We start from the raw sequence: 22731 nt of genomic DNA, 5'->3' as shown, positions 1-22731 counted from the left end.
ATTCGATTTGATTCAATGATTTAAAATCGATATAACTATTTAGCAAAGAAATTAAATCTGTGTGAAAGGTGTGGATAGTGCAGGTTTTTAAGGGAAACATGTATTATTATGGATATAAATAAGTAAACACAGGGATTATCTGCAATTAATACATGGACATTGTATATTGACAAACCTGCACCTTGACATGAAAAAGTAATTAAACCCCTCCTTTTCATTTTTTCTTCTTAAAAATGCTAAATTCTTTGCACTGCCGATTCGATACGATACAAAATAAAACAATACGATTCGATTTGAGCTGTTTTCATTTCGATATACTTCGATTTTTTAAGTTAAAACGATATTTCGATACAGTTACTATATCGTTACACCCCTACAAATAACCAACCTACATGCATTGTGAGCTTGTAGATCTGCTATGTTCAGCACTTTGCTCAATCTCAGTTGTTTTCAACGTGCTCTATAAATAAAACATAAATTAAATAAAAGGATCCTTTTCAGTTAAGAGGTGATTTGACCAGGAGTTCAGTCAGTGTCATGAGGAGCCCACTGTCCAGCTCCTAAAGAGTTAACCCTGCAAGGCCCTTTTTGGCAACATTTTTTAAATCATTTAAAAAAAATATATATAATTAGTTTTCCTGTTATTTTTTCAAATCACCATTAAATCCTATTGTTTAGTATTACAATGCCATTGGCCACGATATTTGCATATAAATACCCCCCACAGAGGCTGACATTCACACCTCCAAGAGAAGTTGAAATTCCAGCGTCTGGACGAACAACATCTCACTTTTTAACTGAAGCTATTCCTCACTAAAACATAAGTAAAATGCCTGTAATATTGTTTTTTTCCGTGATCATTAAAATGTCTAGAACACGTGCATATGTTAATATTGTGAAAAATATCCCCAAAATGCAAATTAGAGAAGGATTTATGATTTATGGCTATAAAACCTTACAAAAACATTAATTTTTTAACATTACATTTTCCAGTGATTAGGACTCCTAAAACACCATCTGATAAAAAAATAAAAATAAAATAGAATTGGCCAGTAGAAATTAATTCGGGTCTTGCAGGGTTAAACAGGAAACAACAGCGATCACACAAATAAAACCAAACTGTTTTCTATCCGTTTTATTTTATAAAAGTTTCCATCAAGTCCACTACAAAGATCCAAGAAATGTAAACAAAACAACAACAACAAAGAACATTGAAGAGTAATTCTAGTTGAACAGGTTCATGTGAAATGACAGTTTAATGACATCATAACGATGTCATTCTGCAGTGATCAACAGGCTTATCAAACATTTGGTTCAAACACGCTAACATCCAATCTGCCATTTATTCACTTTTTACTTCTTATCCATTCTCAACACTGACCAGAAGAGGGAGCTCAGGAGCAGAGGCACAGAAATGTCAAAATCACACATTTCTGTTCCAAAACGTAAAGAACCCAAAATGACTTGTTTTACTCACCCCACAGAGACTGGATTTCATGGATGTTTTTATGTTTTTGTCTCATTCCTAAGACTCTTTGTGTCTCCAATCCATCAGTGTTGTTTTTGACAGCAAATTCTGATTTAGTTTTAGTCATAGTCTTTTGAATAAAATGTCATTTAGTTTTAGACATAATTTAGTCACCTGAAAAGTTATAGTTTTAGTCGACTAAATATCATAACATTTTAGCCGACTAAATCGGCAAAAAAGTTGATTTAGTCAAATGAAATGGTTTTTTTTGGCAGGCCTTGATGGCATCGTAATGAGAGATTTTACACTTGGGTTGTGTGCTGAAAATATCAGATCTACAAGCTCACAACACGTCGCGCAAGCTTGTTGATTGGCTATTTTCAGCACACAACACCTGAGAGCAACCAAACATAAAATGACTCTTCTCCACTAGTCCCTCCATAACGATTTAGTCTAGTTTTTATTTTGTTGACGAAATTGACAATATATTTAGTCTTAGTTTTAGTCATCACAGCTTAGTTTTTGTTTAGTTTTTATTTAGTTTTCGTCAGTGAAAAAACTGTCGACAAACATTTTTCGTCATAGTTTTAGTAGAGGAAATCAACACTGATAGGAATGTGACAAAAACAAGAGAAAATAACCATTAATTGAAGTCTCCATGGAAGTCATAGATAGAATAAAAGTTATTTTTGGGGTGAACTCTCCCTTTAAGCCTCAGAGGGTCTAAGAAGGTCTAAACAAGCCATTATGAGCAGAAACAATGAGTTAGAGGTTTGATAACAACAGTCTTACTTGACCAGACTTTAGAAACGTTTACACGTTCTTTTAATGTTTAGAATCTATATGTTTATTTATTTTTATTTTGGGGGGTGGAAGAATAATCTTATAATCAGGTAATTAATATCAACCCGGTCTAATAATATGTATGATATTATTACATATTATATCATATAAAACCAGTAACAGATCCTCTTACAGAAACCTTCAGAGATTAAAACAGCCTCAAACAGACGATCTACAAAGTCTCTCAAGGCGTCGCCAATGAGACGCCGTGGTGTTGAGAGCTTGTAGATCACAGCCCAGTATTCTAGACCAGGAGACTACGTTTTATTTGTATTTTACAGAAACTAAAAACAAGGCAAATGTTTACATCTGAAATGGTTTCGTTTCGGAATGTGTAACTACTGCATAACAACTGGAATGTGTGTGTGTGTGTGTGTGTGTGTGTGTGTGTGTGTGTGTGTGTGTGTGTGTGTGTGTGTGTGTGTGTGTGTGTCTCGTCATGCGGTCCGTTCCCAGGCAGCCTCCCTACCAGGAGGGGGCAGTGTTGGCCAGTCTTCTCATGCGCCTGCAGGAATGAAAGAACACATTTCAGTCAGAGTTCTGCAGAGCAACATGTGTCCCCGCGCAGACCAGATTGAACCAAGGTAAATAGGAGGTAGGGACATCACGTGACAACGGGGATACGCCATGTCCAGCCATGGAGCTCACCATGGGTGCCAGTGCCGCGAGACTATCCACCGTTTCCTGTCTAGGAACCAAATCTCGCGATACTTCGGAGAAAGAAACGATTATTATTTACTGTTATTATTATTATTTAATTATGCACTGTGCACATCGAAAAGCAAGTGGTTGTAAAAATACCTTTGATATATTTTCTTTATATTCCTGAACAGATTATATGACAAAGGTCTCAGTCGTTCATAAATAGTGTTTCTTCCAGGTTTGTTCATGAGCTGATCTAGCCGGCTCCATCATTCTGGCACCCATGGGAGCGTCATGGCCGCTCCCAGCGGTCACCTGTTTCCCTTCCTTATATTTTAACTTCCTTGCCCAGAACCCTAACCCCAGGAAGAATAGCTAATGGGGATCCATAATAAAGTAAAGTAAACATTATATGTATTTGGCCGTGGACCCCCAATTCAAAATATGTTGTTCCAGGGACCCCCATCTCACAATATGTTGTTCCAGGGACCCCCATCTCACAATATGTTGTTCCAGGGACCCCCTATGTTGTTCCAGGGACCCCCATCTCACAATATGTTGTTCCAGGGACCCCCAGAAGCAAAGATTTTTGCTTTTTGCTTGCCTGACTGACCAAGTGCATGTTTGAGTGGGTACACCAATATATTTAGAGCGTGTCAAGTCAGACCAACGTAAACCCTTGATGTCCAGTCTGTGGACTTCAAAATAAAAGTGCTATGTCGAGTTATGGGAAAGTAAGAGTCTTCTGGTTTGTGGAATGTAAAATTACAGCACTGTTGGCCTGCTGTATGATGTGCTGTTTTAACTGTTGGTACAAATAAAAAGTGAAACCATAAATTCATAGCCATTTAGATATTTGTCATAAATATTGTATTCAGTATATCTGACTGCTTGTATTGACTGATACATGTGCAATAATATAGAACATTTTGATGCATCACAATGCATCGAATAATCAAATCGAATCGTTACCTGGTGAATCGTTATTGAATCGAATCGTGCGGGCAGTGCCTATGCTGCTGAAACCAGTGAATCGTGCAGGCAGAGCCTATGCTGCTGAAACCAGTGAATCGTGCGGGCAGAGCCTATGCTGCTGGAACCAGTGAATCGTGCGGGCAGAGCCTATGCTGCTGAAACCAGTGAATCGTGCGGGCAGAGCCTATGCTGCTGAAACCAGTGAATCGTGCAGGCAGAGCCTATGCTGCTGAAACCAGTGAATCGTGCAGGCAGAGCCTATGCTGCTGAAACCAGTGAATCGTGAGGGCAGAGCCTATGCTGCTGAAACCAGTGAATCGTGAGGGCAGAGCCTATGCTGCTAGAACCAGTGAATCGTGCGGGCAGAGCCTATGCTGCTGAAACCAGTGAATCGTGCGGGCAGAGCCTATGCTGCTGGAACCAGTGAATCGTGCGGGCAGAGCCTATGCTGCTGAAACCAGTGAATCGTGCGGGCAGAGCCTATGCTGCTGGAACCAGTGAATCGTGCGGGCAGAGCCTATGCTGCTGAAACCAGTGAATCGTGCAGGCAGAGCCTATGCTGCTGAAACCAGTGAATCGTGCAGGCAGAGCCTATGCTGCTGAAACCAGTGAATCGTGCGGGCAGAGCCTATGCTGCTGAAACCAGTGAATCGTGCAGGCAGAGCCTATGCTGCTGAAACCAGTGAATCGTGCAGGCAGAGCCTATGCTGCTGAAACCAGTGAATCGTGCGGGCAGAGCCTATGCTGCTGAAACCAGTGAATCGTGCGGGCAGAGCCTATGCTGCTGAAACCAGTGAATCGTGAGGGCAGAGCCTATGCTGCTGAAACCAGTGAATCGTGCGGGCAGAGCCTATGCTGCTAGAACCAGTGAATCGTGCGGGCAGAGCCTATGCTGCTGAAACCAGTGAAATTTTGACAGCAAATTTTGACTTTTAGTTTCGGTCATTGTCTTGACTAAAGTTCCATTTAGTTTTAGTCAACGGAAACATTTTACTTTAAGACTTAACCCATTCATGCCTAGGATTATTGAATGCTTTAACTATTGAAAAAATAGCAGATATACAAGCTTGTAGATCTGCTCTTTTTGAAAGTCGTGAAAATGTGTGAAAATCTTTGAATATATGTATTTTTTAAGCGAAAGTTTGTAACTAAAATTTTGCTTCTGGGTGGTCCCTGGAACTAGATATTTTGAGATGGGGGTCCGTGGCCAAATACATATCATTTTGGGGGTCCTTCACATGAAAAGGTTTGAGAACCACTGACATAGTAGTCTCTCAAGAACAGACTAACTGAGCTCCAGTTAACACATCGGACGCCCACGTGGTTTTGAGGTCTTAATTTGCTGGTGCCCATGGCAACGCGTCATTAAGTGTGCCTGCCATGCAATGGCAAAACACTTATTGTTATCCGCCATACTTAATAATAATCACGTCACAAAATTTCGGCTCGTAATAACTGCCGCACAATTTACGCCACCGCCGCAATATATACATCAAAACGTGCGGCTCGGCCGGGAATGGGGTGCTATTACTTTTCTAAGAGAAAGGTTGTATCGTTTAATTGATATTAATTTATTAGTGAATTAATTTTACCCATTGACTTATAATGGGAATCGCAAAAACTCACATTCAATATTTTTTTTCTCGCAAACCATAGGGGCTACAGTTTCAAAACTTGGAGAGGAGATTTATAATGATATCAAGGATTAAATAAAAAATAATTTCGTCAGTTGGCCTCATGGTGGCGCTATAACAGTCCACTTTACCTTTCGGCCTGTAACTCTTGAACCGTGGGTCAGAAAATTAAAATTCCTTTTTCCCTGGATTCCTTGGGTCATGACGCATCTCCTCATATGGGCCACGCCCATTTGCGTCAGGATAGATTTTCCGCCATTTTGAATTTTCTTCAAAACACACTTTTTGCTCCTTTTCCTACATATTTTCTCCAAATGTCACTAAAATCGATACACACGATCTATGGACTCATGCGATAAACATATTTAAACGATATTTTGATAGTCCATACCGTTCTTCCGTAACAGGGTTCCAAAGTTAGCGGGAGGAGCCCGTTTTGTAAGAAGTAGCCATAAATCACAAACGAAACATCCAGTCAACACCAAATTTTAACCACAAGTGGGGGGCGCTATACTGAACATATACCCAAAAGCATTTCCACTTCGACCCATAGGGGGCACCACAAACACGCAAAACGTAACCGTTTCATGCCAAAACGTGTTTTTCAGGGGGAACGACCCTCTCAAAACGAAACACAAACGATCTCGGGAGCGACGGGACAACGTAATCGCCTTGCGGAACTTGTGGGAGGAGCCTATTTCTTAAAAACAAGAAACCATATTGCTAATGCTAACACATGCTAATGCTAACACATGCTAATGCTAACAAAGATGCTAATGTTAACACATACAAGGTTGCACACACTTAGCGAGCTGCAGGCACACTTAAAATTTCTTCGAAATTTTCTTTTCTAGTTTTACCTACCGGCGAGAGTACTGGTGAGAAAAGTAATCCGAGTATGTCCTGTTTATTTCGCGAACATTTTTTCTTTCAGTCAGGACCGTTTTTTATCATTTCTAAGCCACAGTGTTTGTATTACGGCATGTAGAAGAGGCTGCCGTTTTGAGAAAAAAATGAAAAAAGGAAGAGAATCCGGAGAAAACAGCATTTTTGTGCAGCCGCTAAACAGGAAGTCAACGAGACACACAGCACGTCCGGGTGACGTAATTGCGTGCTGCATGTTGGGAAATGGAGTTTGTTTCATGACCGCGGTAGCCAAGTGCAGTAGCTACAGTACAGTATAGTTTACTGTACAACGCGTCAAACGCGTCGTGGGCCTCCAGCGACATCAAAGAAATTGACTTGTAGACACCACGTAGGCATCCGATGTGTTAAGTGAAAAGGACCTTTTCTTTGACGATGGCTGGCCAGATTGCTGACATAGAAACATAGGGTTTTTCAAAAAATCTTAGAAGGATTCAAAAGACACTTATAGAATCGGGTCAAAATTCAAATGTTCACGATTTTTCAAAAATAGCAGATCTACAAGCTCACAGCGCGGCACCGTGAGCTTGTAGATCTGCTATTTTTCAATAGTTAAAGCATAAAATAATAATACACAATAATGTGTACCCGTTGGGGGCGGGGCTTACCTAGTGTTCCTGTCTTGGTCTCTGATCTTCTTCTCCATCTCAGCGTCTGTCAGGGTCTCCAGCAGGGGGCACCACTGGTCTGCATCGCCTGTGTTACGGATGGCGATCTCTACTGTAGGGAGAGGGTTCTCACTGTGGGGAGAGTTACAGTCATTATGCATGGTTCTCACTGTGGGGAGAGTTACAGTCATTACCACCAGTAAGACTCCCTAATCGGGAGATAAGCGACCGTCAGGTCGCAGCATGATTTTAGGCCATAATGTGTAGGAGCAGTGTCCAAAAATGTGTTTGAAAAAATCTGCCCGATGGTGGCGCTATTTGGGACAGATCCATGTTGATCAGATGAGTGTAGACATACTGTGTACCGATTTGCGTGATTTTAGGGCAAAATCTGTAGGAGTAGTGGCCAAAAAGGTGTTTGAAAAAATCAGCCTGATGGTGGCGCTATGGGACAGATCCATGTTGATGATATGAGTGTAGACATACTGTGTACCGATTTGTGTGATTTTAGGGCAAAAATTGTAGGAGTAGTGTCCAAAAATGTGTTTTGCAAGAATGGGCCTCATGGTGGCACTAGAAGAGGGCCATGTGAGAATTGATTGGAGGTTGTGGTTTGGCAGGCAAGCAGTGTGTGTGCAGAATTTGGCATGGATCGGGGCAACGGTTGCGGAGATATGAGCAGGGCAAAAGTGTGACGTGTGACGTGTGACTGACTGACGGACGGACAGCCGGTGGAGGTTTTGATAGTAAATGCGACCTGACGGTCGCAATGATCTCTACTGTGGGGAGAGTTACAGTCATTACCATGATCTCTACGGTGGGGAGAGGGTTCTCACTGTGGGGAGAGTTACAGTCATTACCATGAGGAGAGGGTTCTCACTGTGGGGAGAGGGTTCTCACTGTGGAGAGAGGGTTCTCACTGTGGAGAGAGGGTTCTCACTGTGGAGAGAGGGTTCTCACTGTGGAGAGAGGGTTCTCACTGTGGAGAAAGCGCAATGCAAATTTGTAGATCTGCTATTGTCACCAGTTTAGTGAGAAGCTCTTGTATGATGAAGTGGAGCATTAATCTATAAACCTGGACAGTCAGTCAGTCAGACAGTCAGTCAGACAGACAGACAGACAGCTGTGCAGAATGTGTTTCTCTAGACCAGGGGTTCCCAAACTTTTTTGTCTCAGGTCACCCCATGAATATTGTTTTAATCCGAGGCACCTCTACATTATAATTTTCACTCCCAGCACCTTATATTTATAGCACATCGTCGTTGTCGGGTGAAAACCAAACCGTTTGTTTTGTATTTATCATCTATAAAATGTACTATAGTGAAAACAGCAGATCTACAAGCACACAACGCCTCGCATCGTGAGGCGTTGTGTGCTTGTAGATCTGCTGTTTTCACTAGTTTTGTGCGACAGAGGTTTCTGCCTGACAGTGACGATATTTTAGTGATTATGTTGCGAGGAAAACGTTGAGATAACAGCCATTTTGGTTAGAACTGACTGAAAATAACTTTGTACTTCAAGTTTAAAATGATACTAAATATTTCTTCAAGTGTCCAAATAAATTCCAAATAATTATCAAATGATCTCGCGGCACCCCTGGACTGCCGTCGCGGCACCCCAGGGTGCCCCGTCACCCACTTTGAAAACCCCTGCTCTAGACAGCATAAAGCATTCTGGGTAATGGATCATCATGGATTATGAGCTTTCTAGACATAATGTAAAGCAGCCTTTTATGTGTTTTATGGAACAATAATGGCCATGGATTAAATGTACTTAAAAGATTTCTAATGCTTCATTTAATCTGCTGCCATCTTTACTGCTTCATATCACCCTGCTGTGTGTGTGTGTGTGTGTGTGTGTGTGTGTGTGTGTGTGTGTGTGTGTGTGTGTGTGTGTGTGTGTGTGTGTGTGTGTGTGTGTGTGTGTGTGTGTGTGTGCGTGCACCCACCTGAAGGCGTAGGTCCTCTGGTGCCAGCTGAGCTGTCCTCTGATGCTGTATGCGATGGTGGTGACGAACTCTCCTCCCAGACCAAGCTCACTGCACAGCTTCAGAGCAAAGGTCTCTGGAGAGTTATCTCTCTCTGACATGTCCCACTCAAACTGATCCACCAGCGAGATGTTACCAACGTGGATATTTAACTGTAAATGTAATATTTAATATGTTAATATCTGTCATGTCTACCAAGGAGATGTTACCAACGTGGATATTTAACTGTAAATATAATATTTAATAAGTTAATATCTGACATGTCTACCAGCGAGATGTTACCAACATGGATGTTTAACTGTAGAATATAATATTTAATATGTTAATATCTATGACATGTCTACCAAGGAGATGTTACCAACGTGGATATTTAACTGTAAATATAATATTTAATATGTTAATATCTGTCATGTCTACCAGCGAGATGTTACCAACGTGGATATTTAACTGTAAATATAATATTTAATATGTTAATATCTGACATGTCTACCAAGGAGATGTTACCAACGTGGATATTTAACTGTAAATATAATATTTAATATGTTAATATCTGTCATGTCTACCAAGGAGATGTTACCAACGTGGATATTTAACTGTAAATATAATATTTAATATGTTAATATCTGACATGTCTACCAAGGAGATGTTACCAACGTGGATATTTAACTGTAAATATAATATTTAATATGTTAATATCTGTCATGTCTACCAAGGAGATGTTACCAACGTGGATATTTAACTGTAAATATAATATTTAATATGTTAATATCTGTCATGTCTACCAAGGAGATGTTACCAACGTGGATATTTAACTGTAAATATAATATTTAATATGTTAATATCTGACATGTCTACCAAGGAGATGTTACCAACGTGGATATTTAACTGTAAATATAATATTTAATATGTTAATATCTGACATGTCTACCAAGGAGATGTTACCAACGTGGATATTTAACTGTAAATATAATATTTAATATGTTAATATCTGTCATGTCTACCAAGGAGATGTTACCAACGTGGATATTTAACTGTAAATATAATATTTAATATGTTAATATCTGTCATGTCTACCAGCGAGATGTTACCAACGTGGATATTTAACTGTAAATATAATATTTAATATGTTAATATCTGACATGTCTACCAAGGAGATGTTACCAACGTGGATATTTAACTGTAAATATAATATTTAATATGTTAATATCTGTCATGTCTACCAAGGAGATGTTACCAACGTGGATATTTAACTGTAAATATAATATTTAATGTTAATATCTGACATGTCTACCAGCGAGATGTTACCAACATGGATGTTTAACTGTAGAATATAATATTTAATATGTTAATATCTATGACATGTCTACCAAGGAGATGTTACCAACATGTATGTTTAACTGTAAATATAATATTTAATATGTTAATATCTGTCATGTCTACCAAGGAGATGTTCCCTACATGTATGTTTAACTGTAGAATATAATATTTAATATGTTAATATCTGTCATGTCTACCAAGGAGATGTTACCAACGTGGATATTTAACTGTAAATATAATATTTAATATGTTAATATCTGACTGGTCCACCAAGGAGATGTTACCTACATGGATGTTTAACTGTAGAATATAATATTTAATATGTTAATATCTGTCATGTCTACCAAGGAGATGTTACCCACATGGATGTTTAACTGTAGAATATAATATTTAATATGTTAATATCTATGACATGTCCCACTCAAACTGGTCCATCAAGGAGATGTTACCAACGTGAATGTTTAACTGTAAAATATAATATTTAATATGTTAATATCTATGACATGTCCCACTCAAACTGGTCCACCAAGGAGATGTTACCAACGTGAATGTTTTAACTGTAAAATATAATATTTAATATGTTAATATCTGACCCACTCAAACTGATCCACCAAGGAGATGTTACCTACATGGATATTTAACTGTATAAATATAATAATATATACATGGTTGGTTATGTCTCTCTGACATGTCCCACCAGGTGCCAACCCAGAAACCAAGGATCAATATGTTCTCCTGCTATGCTGCTGGCTGGCTGGCTGGCTGGCTGGCAGGCAGGCAGGCAGGCGGGCGGGCAGGCAGGCAGGCAGGCGGGCGGGCGGGCGGGCGGGCGGGCGGCTGGCTGGCTGGCTGGCATGTTACACCAGTTTAAAATACACAACATAGGCTTTCTTGGTAGGGTAGGTTAGGGTTATGGTAGGCTATAGGGTAGGATACCTTAATGATAACTCTCTGGTCTTGCTGCTCCTCCAACAGTAGGTCAGTAGGGTAGGACTCCATCTGCTGACGGATGGCCGAGGCGATGGCAGGAACGAAGGCCAGAGGGTTCAGGTCAAGGTCATCACACAGGATCTCTGCAAACATCTCTGGAGTCATCAGCTTCTCTATGGGTTAGAGAGAGAAGATAGAGTTAGAACATCTATGGAGTCATCAGCTTCTCTGTGGGTTAGAGAGAGATAATGTTAGAACATCTATGGAGTCATCAGCTTCTCTGTGGGTTAGAGAGAGAAGATAGAGTTAGAACATCTATGGAGAGAGAAGATAGAGTTAGATCTATGGAGTCATCAGCTTCTCTGTGAGGGAAAGAGAAGATAGTGTTAGAAATAGGACCTCTAACAGTAGCCATGTGTTGCATAGAGCAGGGGTTTTCAAAGTGGGTGACGGGGCACCCTGGGGTGCCGCGACGGCGGTCCAAGGGTGCTGCAAGATCATTTGATAATATTTGTAATTTATTTGGACTCTTGAAAAAATATTTAGTATCATTTTAAACTTGAAGTACAAAGTTATTTTCAGTCAGTTCTAACCAAAATGGCTGTTATCTCAACGTTTTCCTCCCGACAGAATCACTAAAATATTGTCACTGTCAGGCAGAAACCTCGTATCTCCAAGTTTCAAATGTGTACGTCTTTTGGTAAAGCAAAGCCCTGCTTCATCATACAAGACTGTCGCACAAAACTAGTGAAAACAGCCGATCTACAAGTACACAACGCCTCCCAACTTGTATATCTGCTGTTTTATAAGTTATAAGCTATAAATATAAGGTGCTGGGAGTGAAAATTATAATGTAGTGCCTCAGATAAAAAAAATATATTTATGGGGTGCCCTGAGACAATAAGGTTTGGCATAGAGAATATAGGCTGCTGCCTTCAGGAAGGAGATACGGTGTTCCAGAATACAATACGGTCAGACTAAAAAGGTCCTTTGTCCATCAGTCCACTTTAAGGCTTAATCAGGAGTTTGGGTTAGTTAGGGTTAGGGTAGGTAGGCTTAGCGGTGGACACTGCTCTGGTCTGTATTATCCTTATGTATGTTCATCTGTTGTCTATGTGAAATGTTTTGATACATGGCTGCTGTGTCACAAGGCACATTTCACTGTGAACTGACAATAAAGTACTATATCATATATCATATCATATATCATATCACATCATATCATATCAGTGTCAGAACAGACAGACGCTGTGGGTTCTGGGGGCGTGTTCTCTCCTCCGCGTCATCAGCGCTCACAGGGTTGGTGAAAGGGCCTTTCTGTGTGGAGTTTGCATGCTAAGTACGTCCAACCGGGACGGGTGAAAAGAAGCGTCTTGACTCCTCATGCATAGAAGGAGGCACAAGGTCAGTCCGTTGCTCTCCCCAGGTTGGCAGAGGGAGAGTACATTAGACAACTGACACCGGGTGAAAAATGATGGATTACAAATGGATGGATTAAATAAAAGAAGAGAGAGAGAGAGAGAGAGAGAGAGAGAGAGAGAGAGAGAGAGAGAGAGAGAGAGAGAGAGAAAGAGAGATAGAGAAAGAGAAAGAGAATGTAATGTTGTTACCGTTCATATTCCAGGTGAAGGCATCTCGTAGCTTCTGTCCATCTATGTCCAGATAGATAGATAGATAGATAGATAGATAGATAGATAGATAGATATATAGATAGATAGATAGATAGATAGATAGATAGATAGATAGATAGATAGATAGATAGATAGATAGATAGGTAGATAGGTAGATAGAGTAGTTACCGTTCATGTTCCAGGTGAAGGCATCTCGTAGCTTCTGTCCATCGATCTCCATGTCCAGACGGATGGTAGGTAGGTATGTATTGTATGTATTGTATGTAGGTAGGGAGGTAGGTAGGTACGTAGGATATGTATGTAGGTAGGTAGATAGATAGAGTAGTTACCGTTCATGTTCCAGGTGAAGGCATCTCGTAGCTTCTGTCCGTCTATCTCCATGTCCAGACGGATGGTAGGTAGGTATGTATTGTATGTAGGTAGGTAGATAGGTAGGGAGGGAGGTAGGTAGATAGATAGATAGATAGAGTAGTTACCGTTCATGTTCCAGGTGAAGGCATCTCGTAGCTTCTGTCCGTCTATCTCCATGTCCAGACGGATGGGGACCAGGACTTCGCTCTGAGAGGCGTTCTCATGGATCACTGCCGGGTCGTGGTCGTCGAAGCTGAGGGAGACGGAGAAGAAACGCTCAAACCTAACAGTATATATCCTTCCTTTGAACGTAACAACACTGTAGTAGTCAGTAGGGCATTAACGACTTGTGATTTTTGCAAGTCGACTCGACTCAGTAAAAAGTTGAGTTGAAGTCGGCTTTATCGTTTGATGACGTCATCACATCACACACGACACCCCGATTATTTTGGGGGGTCCCCAGATGATTAACTTAATGTGAAACATTGTTTTCTCACTCAACAGTAAACAAACCAACATAAAGTTTAAGTGATACATCTGCTATTTTCACTTTATTTTATTTTTTATTTTTTTTTACTTTCTCAACTTTCTTTCGTCTTTCTCTGGTGGGAGTCGACTTGTGTAATGAAGTCCACTCAGTTAATGCCCTATTAGTCAGTACTGCTGTATGAGACATGGACCCTCACAGTGGAGTCAGTGCTGCTGTATGAGGCTGAGACATGGACCCTCACAGTGGAGTCAGTACTGCTGAGACATGGACCCTCACAGAGGAGTCAGTACTGCTGTATGAGACATGGACCCTCACAGTACTGCTGTATGAGACATGGACCCTCACAGAGGAGTCAGTACTGCTGTATGAGACATGGACCCTCACAGTGGAGTCAGTACTGCTGTATGAGACATGGACCCTCACAGAGGAGTCAGTACTGCTGTATGAGACATGGATCCTCACAGTGGAGTCAGTACTGCTGTATGAGACATGGACCCTCACAGAGGAGTCAGTACTGCTGTATGAGACATGGACCCTCACAGTGGAGTCAGTACTGCTGTATGAGACATGGACCCTCACAGAGGAGTCAGTACTCTATGGGAGCCAACCCAGGACAAACTGACTCTATGGGAGCCAACCCAGGACAAACTGACTCTATGGGGGCCAACCCAGGACAAACTGACACTATGGGAGCCGACCCAAGACAAACTATGACCCTGATGTTAGATACGAGTGTGGAGGGCAGCGATCCTGGAGTCCCAAGTTGGTGTTGGCCAGACTCTCGCTTTGCATATTATTTATTATTATAGAATATTATAGAATAGTTACACTTTATTATTTTACCACATAGGGAAGGTTCTCCTTCTTGTCTCGTCCCATGCGGTTGCGGTTGATAGTGGTGGAACACGGTACTGCGTCCAGGTGGTGTTATTATAGGATATATTTATATGATCTTACCACAGAGGGAAGGTTCTCTTCTTGTCTCTCCCCATGCGGTTACGGTTGATAGTGGTGGAACACGGTACTGCGTCCAGATGATGGGAGCTGTTAGGGAGCGTTGGAACCCACTGGCTGCTGCGCTTGGTCTTCTGCTCTCTGTGCAATGCATCATGGGAACACACAGGTGTTTACTAACACCCTCCACGCAGTGTTGTTTTTGACAGCAAATTTTGATGTAGTTTTAGTCAGTCTTTTGAATAAAATTAAATTTAGTTTTAGTCATAATTTAGTCACCTGAAAGGTTTTAGTTTTAGTCTAGTTTTAGTTGACTGAATATCATCAAGATTTTAGGCAACTAAATCTACAGTTGATTTAGCAACTGAAATGTATTTTGGCAGGCCTTGATGGCATCGTAAGGACTGATTTTACACTTGGTTGCGTGCTAAAAATAGCAGATTTACAAGCTCACAACGCGTTGCAGCGCTACGCGCTGTGAGCTTGTAGATCGGCTATTTTCAGCACGCAACACCTGAGAGCAACCAAACATAAAATCACTCTCTTCTCTACTAGTCCTCCCCAACGTTTTAGTCTAGTTTTTATTTTGTTTACGAAATTGTCAATATATTTAGTCTTAGTTTTAGTCATCACAGCTTAGTTTTTATTTAGTTTTCGTCAGTGAAAAAAAACGCAGTCGACAAACATTTTTCGTCATAGTTTTAGTCGACTAAATCAACACTGCTTCCACGCTGAACAATGAGGTTCTGTGATGATGGAAACTGCTTTATATTTCGTAGGATAATAATAAAACATTATTTATACAGCGCCTTTCATGACATGAAATGCAGCTCAAAGTGCTTTACAGAAAAATACAAATGATTACAATAAAGCAGAGGAAAATTAAAACATAAAACATTGAAAAACATTTAAAACATTTTAAGAACAGTGCGGACTTCAAAAGCAGAACAGGAATTTAAAGAAATCTGCTAAAAGCAAGAGTAAAGAAATAGGTCTTGAGCTGTGCTTTAACTGATTTAGGCCTAACCTATAGACGGGTTTCTGGTCCACGTAACACTGAGGGTCGGTACCAAAATTAGCCAATGAAACCATAGAGTATAGAATGAAACCAGCGCTCCCCAAAACAACAGGTTTGGGGATTGGACGGAATTGATTACATGATACAGTCACCTGTGCATTTAGTCTCAATGTTTGTAAACAAGAAACCCGTCTATAGTTAGGCCTAAATCAGAAATTAGCCTACAAAAACAAATGTTGCTACATACTGTACATGTACTGTAAGCCCCTCCCATACACTAAAATGTGTTCCCAGCCTGAATGGGTTAAAGCTATCCACAGAGGCTGCCTGTCTTAGGTGTAGTGGGAGTTTATTCCAAGCTGTCGGTCCGTAGAAGCAGAAAGCTGCTTCACCATATTTTTTACATGTCATTGTTGCGCCTCAAGTAGGTCTGCACTAGAGGACCTGAGTGGGCGGGTTGGAACATATCTATGCAGGCAGTCATAGAGGTACGAAGGTGCCAGACCATTTAGAGCTTTATAAACAAGTAAAAGTATTTTAAAATCGATCCTAAAAACAACCGGGAGCCAGTGTAGCGACGCTAAGACTGGACTAATATGTTCTCTTATCTTAGTTTTAGTTAAAACTCTGGCTGCTGCATTTTGAACAAGTTGTAGTCTGTCTGTAGTTAGGGTAGGGTAGGGGATAGGAGTAGGATGGTAGGATAGGGAGTAGGAGGAGGGGTTGGTTCTGGTAGGACTAACCTGAGGTAGGCTGGAGGATAGAGACAGCTTTGTATTTCTGTTAGGAGGGGCAGGGGGTATATAGGGGTATATATATAGGGGTGTATATATAGGGTATAGGTCGCAGGGTACCTGAGGTAGGCTGGAGGTTCTGTATTGATAGAAACAGCTTTATATTTCTGTTAGGAGGGGTAGGGTGGTACATGTAGGGGGTATAGGGTTAGGGTTAGGGGGTATAGGGGTGTAGGGTACCTGAGGTAGGCAGGAGGTTCTGTATTGATAGACACAGCTTTATATTTCTGTTAGGAGGGGTAGGGTGGTAGTATAGGGGGTATAGGGGTGTAGGGTACCTGAGGTAGGCTGGAGGTTCTGTATTGATAGAAACAGCTTTGTATTTCTGTTAGGAGGGTTAAGGGTGGTATATGTAGTATAAAGGGGGGTAGGGTACCTGAGGTAGGCTGGAGGTTCAGTATTGATAGACACAGCTTTATATTTCTGTTAGGAGGGTTAAGGGTGGTATATGTAGTATAAAGGGGGGTAGGGTACCTGAGGTAGGCTGGAGGTTCTGTATTGATAGAAACAGCTTTGTATTTCTGTTAGGAGGGTTAAGGGTGGTATATGTAGTATAAAGGGGGGTAGGGTACCTGAGGTAGGCTGGAGGTTCAGTATTGATAGACACAGCTTTATATTTCTGTTAGGAGGGTTAAGGGTGGTATATGTAGTATAAAGGGGGGTAGGGTACCTGAGGTAGGCTGGAGGTTCTGTATTGATTGACACAGATTTATATTTCTGTTAGGAGGGTTAAGGGTGGTATATGTAGTATAAAGGGGGGTAGGGTACCTGAGGTAGGCTGGAGGTTCTGTATTGATTGACACAGCTTTATATTTCTGTTAGGAGGGCTAGGGGGTGTATATAGGGGGTATAGGGGGGTAGGGTACCTGAGGTAGGCTGGAGGTTCTGTATTGATAGAAACAGCTTTGTATTTCTCGTCGTTTCCCTCAAAGATCTCCTCACACTCTGAGGCCTTCAGCAGGGTCACACTGGTGGCTGGGGGTCAAAGGGCAAAGGTCAATGTCCATTACTGTTGTTTCAGTGTAGAGAAAAATACTCACATTCATCAAGTAATCTAAAAACTATCAATACTGTAATCTGGAGTGCAATATTTACTTGAGTAAAAGTACAAAATAATTGGTATCAAAATGTAGTTGGAAGAACCAAAAGTAGAAAGTACTAATTACGCAGAATGTGTTGATTGACGTTTTCAAATGTATAAAAGAGCTTTGGAAAATAGCAGATCTAAGAGATCTGTATACAGAGCTGAAGTGGTTAATGTATGTTTTGTAATTAATCTACAAAGTAACGAGTAACTTAAGTTACATTTTGTCTAACACAGACTCTATGACACACACACACACACACACACACACACACACACACACACACACACACACACACACACACACACACACACACACACACACACACACACACACACACACACACACACACACACACACACACACACATTTATATTCCTGAACCCATGATGTGACAGCAGCTAACAATGCTTCAGAAACAGAGCTTTGATTCATTAGGAAGAGAAGAGAATAACAAAGACTGGAGCCTGTCAGCCTGATGAAGGCTTGTTGAGCTGAAAGGCAGGGATGGATTACTCAACGGGCACAATGGGCCCAGGGGCCCCTGAGCTAGGGGGGCCCCTCAGCTTGAGCCACCGCGTGACCGCGTCCCTGTTATTAAAGGAGTAGTTCACCCCCAAAATGACATTTTTTTATATTGATTACTCATGCCATAGAGAGTAGAGTTCAATAATATTTTTGGGTTTTTGTCACAAGACAAAAATTTGATTCGAGTAAATTTACCCCCATTGATTCCGGATGGGGACCCGTTTCGAAACGGGTCCCCATCCGGAACGAATGGGGGTAAATTTACTGTTATCACATTTTTGTCTTAGGAATGCGACAAAAAACTAAAAATATTATTGAACTCTAGTCTCCATGGCGTGACTAATCAATATTTAAAAAAAAAGTCATTTTGGGGGTGAACTACTCCTTTAACGTTGCGCTATTTGCCAGACACTATTTTATTCGTTCATGTCAATAAATTAACCCCAAATATTCCTAAAACACCATGATACATATTTTACTGTAAGTGTTTAGCTCCTCAGTTTATCTATACTAGCCCTTACCCGTTCAAAGATATGAGCTCCGAAATGATGTGCAGTGTGTGGATTATGGGATGTGCACTGTGCACACAGTATATGAGGGATGGAAAGTAACTTTAACTGGTGCTTGCATGCTAATATGTAGGAGCATCAATGTAAGAAATACCCTTTCCATTTAACGGCTACAGAGATACTGTGTACCGATCTGCATGATTTTGGACAACATATGTAACAGGGCCAGAACCCCCCCCCGCCCGCCCGCCCGCCCGCCTGCCCGCCTGCCCGCCTTCACACACACACACTCCCCCCCCCCCCCATGTGTGTGTGTGTGTGTGTGTGTGTGTGGGTTTGTGTGAGATTGTGCATGGCCTGAACAACAGCGCCCCTCCCTTAACATGTGTGGTGACAAAAGGTACTGTAGGCTAAATAGATATAGATACACGATAAAAATGCAATTATACAGCATACGATTTGTGAAAGTGACAAACAGGCTTCACAGTTATGTCAGGTGTGTTCATATGCTGATGGTGATGCGATTTCAGATCAATTGCTCCAGCCACCGATGAGAAACGCGGTTTCAGACAGACAGACACTCAGACAGACAGACATTCGGAAAATTATATGTTAGATGACTTCAGAGTGAGGGATCCAAAAAGCAAGTGCAAAACAACATTACATGTTTTTAGGGCAGAGGAGAGGGAAAATAAACCCATCCAAAATGTTTTCAAGAATAAATACTATGTTAAGCTACACAATATTGTGTGTTATAGTTACGGTATAACTATAACTATTCTATACATTTCAGGGGCTCTTTTTTGGGACTACACCGTCGCTATGTCGCTGTGCGGTCGTAAGAAGGCATTTTGGTGCCCATTTTTTCATAGTCTGTCTACGCTGAAAGGCATCGACCACCTTGTAATGAGTGTTCTAACCAGCTATCATTCACTGTAACATCACCTTGTAATGAGTGTTCTAACCTGCTGTCATTCACTGCAGCATCACATCACATCACATCACATTTCATTTCATAAAAACTTCAAACCTCCGCTGACAGTTTGCCAACCGTGCCCTGGTGTCCTTCTTTTCCTGGGTGAAAAAGCTCCATTTAAGGGCATGTCTCACCGTGTGATGACCATATAAGGGCATGTCTCACCGTGTGATGACCATATAAGGGCATGTCTCACCGTGTGATGACCATATAAGGGCATGTCTCACCGTGTGATGACCATATAAGGGCGTGTCTCACCGTGTGATGACGCAACGATCTTCTTCCTCTCCTCCACTGAGGCCAGTCTCCTCCATAAGGACGGGTAGCGCTTGTACAGCGAACCTCGGAACATACGCAGGTAGTTACCCACCTGGAGAAGATATTATATTATTATTATTATAAGAACATACGCAGGTAGTTCCCTACCTGGAGAAGATATTATTATTATTATTATTATTATAATGATTATAAGAATATAGTTTACAGCGCTTCTCATTAAGGCTGGGTGATATTAGGAAAACCTTCGATATTCGATAACGTTGTTGAATACCTCAATATCGATATTACTCATGATATTAGTAAAAACGAATATTGCATTATATAGTTTTTAATGTTTTTCTGCTTTAGGTCCACTGCCTGCCTAACCCAGATAATGAATACATATCCATGCATGCACACTATGCATGCATGCACAGTACACATAGAATAAACCAGATAATGAATATTATATCCATGCATGTGTAACATGGTTAATAATGCTTCCACTTGCCCATGCATTAGATGTATAGTGTTCCACCTTAAGAGTGTCCTGCCACCTTAAGACAATGGGCGCGACTGTCTTTAGACAATGACGTTGTCTCGTTCACTTCCTATTCTCTCCCTGATATGAGAGCGGTAGGTTGTGTTTCTTGTGCTCTGGAGATAATTTTATTTATTTTGTTATTTTCGTATGAATATATGAATAGTAATACATATGTACACAGAGATATTATGATATATAATGATGCTTTAAATAGTGTTCTAATTTCACTGTGTCTGCTCTATTTCCAGCCTGTGTTCATATATACTGTCCAAGAGAGCAGACCAGTGATTGCTTCATTTCTCTGTTTATCAGAATAAATCTGCTCAGATGAGAAATATCCTGGTCTGTGGTGCTTTTCAACACAACGCACGATCACGTCTGTTACACGTGCACACTGTACAGTACACATAGAATAAACCAGATAATGAATATCATATCCATGCATGCACACTGCACTGCACACATAGAAGGGTTAGGTAGTTTTTATTGAAATAACCACACCTGGTTACAGATGGACTGTTGTGTTGCATGTGCTAGGTGCATGCATAGTGTGTGTGTGTGTGTGTGTGTGTGTGTGTGTGTGTGTGTGTGTGTGTGTGTGTGTGTGTGTGTGTGTGTGTTAATTAACCCATTTAGGCCTAGAATTATTGAATGCTTTAACCAGTGAAAAATAGCAGATCTACAAGCTCGCAGCGCGGCACTCAAGCTTGTAGATCTGCTATTTTTGAAAAAGTCGTGAAAATGTGTGCAAATCTTTGAACATATGTATTTTCAAAGCGAACGTTTGTAACTCAAATTTTGCTTCTGGGGGGTCCCTGGAACTAGATATTTTGAGATGGGTGTCCGTGATCTGCTATTTTCACAATTTCTGCCTCTAATATTTGACAGTTTGGCCAATATTTAATTAGTCATTTTAGAGGTATTAAAAAGTCCTTAAATTGTCACTTTATCACTTAAACTTTATGTTGGTTTGTTTACTGTTGAGTGAGAAAACAATGTTGCACATTAAGTTAATCATCTGGGGACCCCCCAATATAATGTGGGGACCCCCTGGGGATCGCGGCCCATAGGTTGAGAACCACTGCTGTAGAGCAACCAGGGGTCCCTGAGGGGGTCCCAGGTGGTCCCCAGCTAAATGATGTGATGAGAGCTGGTAACCAAATGGACCCTTACAGCACAGTAACTCTGAGGTCCATTTGGTTCCATATCTACACTCTCAGAGTTAAATTAACAGTGATCTAACCATAGAGTTATAATAAGTAGATTACAGTATAAACTGGGGTCTCAGTCTGTCAGAGATAGACAAGCCATTAGATGGGGGTCCGTAGCCTAATAATAATGCATGTCAAACTGGGGGGTCCTTGATGTGAGAATCACTGCTAGAGCTAGAGCCTTATGGGGGTCCCTCCTGCCTCCTCCCTGGTATGTCTTTTCAAACAGGGGGTCCGCGGGCTGATGAGAGTCCATCTGGGGGTCCCTGACATGAGAACCTCTGAGAAGCACTGTTCTGAATGAGCATGCTAACGTTAGCATGCTAGCCTGGTCCGGCAGATAAATGAACTAAACGCTTGTTTAGAAGGTTTTAAAGGTGTAATAAAGATCATACTGTACCTCTGACCCCACCATGAAGAAGTCTCCATCCTGCTCCAGTTGGAACTTGATGGGTTTCTGACCGAAGGTTTTGCTCAGCGCGATGCACTGCATTGTTGTTGTTACTGATGCTAATGCTAATGCTAACTGTAGAGGTGGGACGTTCGCGAACGAATCGAGTCTTTTGAACGGCTCTTTGAATTGAACGATGGATGGGCGTTCCTGTCTAAATGAACAGTGGTGGAGAAAAGTACTCAATTTCTTTACTAAAGTAAAAAAAATATATCAATACTGCAATCAAGTAGAAGTTTGCAATGTTAATGTGCTTGAGTAAAAGTAAAAAAAAATATTGGTATCAAAATGTATTTAAAGTACCAATATTAGAACGTACTCATTATGCAGAATGTCCTGTTTCACAGGTTTTCCAATGAGTAAAATGTTGAAAAATAATTTAAAAATAGCAGATCTACACGCTCACAATGCGACGCAGCGCGACGCATTGTGAGCTTGTAGATCGGCTATTTTCAAATGGCAGTTATGTACCTATATACGTCAGAAATAAATGTATTGAATGGTTGAAGTTATTTGTAATTTAATATAACTAAAATATACAGAGTAACCAGTAACTAGAACGAGCCAGACTTTTGAACGGCTCTTTGAAAGGAACGGATCCCA

At 41.0% G+C, this 22731-nt stretch overlaps 1 protein-coding gene across 1 annotated transcript; it reads right to left on the bottom strand.

Moving 5' to 3' along the window:
* Nucleotides 1–1138: 1138 nt before the first annotated feature.
* On the bottom strand, nucleotides 1139–22201 carry LOC308298818 (SWI/SNF-related matrix-associated actin-dependent regulator of chromatin subfamily B member 1-like). Its single transcript, XM_080742499.1, has 9 exons — nucleotides 22078–22201; nucleotides 19923–20034; nucleotides 17433–17541; nucleotides 14758–14895; nucleotides 13436–13563; nucleotides 11335–11501; nucleotides 9043–9233; nucleotides 7095–7226; nucleotides 1139–2816 (listed from the first exon to the last, which is right to left on the bottom strand). Exons 1-9 carry the CDS (start codon nucleotides 22168–22170, stop codon nucleotides 2777–2779), a joined length of 1110 nt encoding a protein of 369 aa, XP_080598625.1. The 5' UTR covers nucleotides 22171–22201; the 3' UTR covers nucleotides 1139–2776.
* Nucleotides 22202–22731: the final 530 nt, after the last annotated feature.

This window comes from Nannobrachium achirus (assembly GCF_963921795.1).
Source record: "Nannobrachium achirus genome assembly, chromosome: 15".
Lineage (NCBI taxonomy): Eukaryota > Metazoa > Chordata > Actinopteri > Myctophiformes > Myctophidae > Nannobrachium > Nannobrachium achirus.
Note: the sequence above shows the minus strand (reverse complement) of the source record. Positions and strands in the feature narration are given on the sequence as shown.

Excerpts from the sequence above, each read along its gene's own strand:
- LOC308298818 (XM_080742499.1), bottom strand. The coding sequence starts at position 22,170 with ATGCAGTGCATCGCGCTGAGCAAAACCTTCGGTCAGAAACCCATCAAG. Across the intron at positions 11,502-13,435 it reads CTTCACCTGGAACATGAACG|AGAAGCTGATGACTCCAGAG; the intron begins GTAACTACTCTA and ends TCTAACCCATAG. Across the intron at positions 9,234-11,334 it reads ACCAGAGAGTTATCATTAAG|TTAAATATCCACGTTGGTAA; the intron begins GTATCCTACCCT and ends TTACATTTACAG.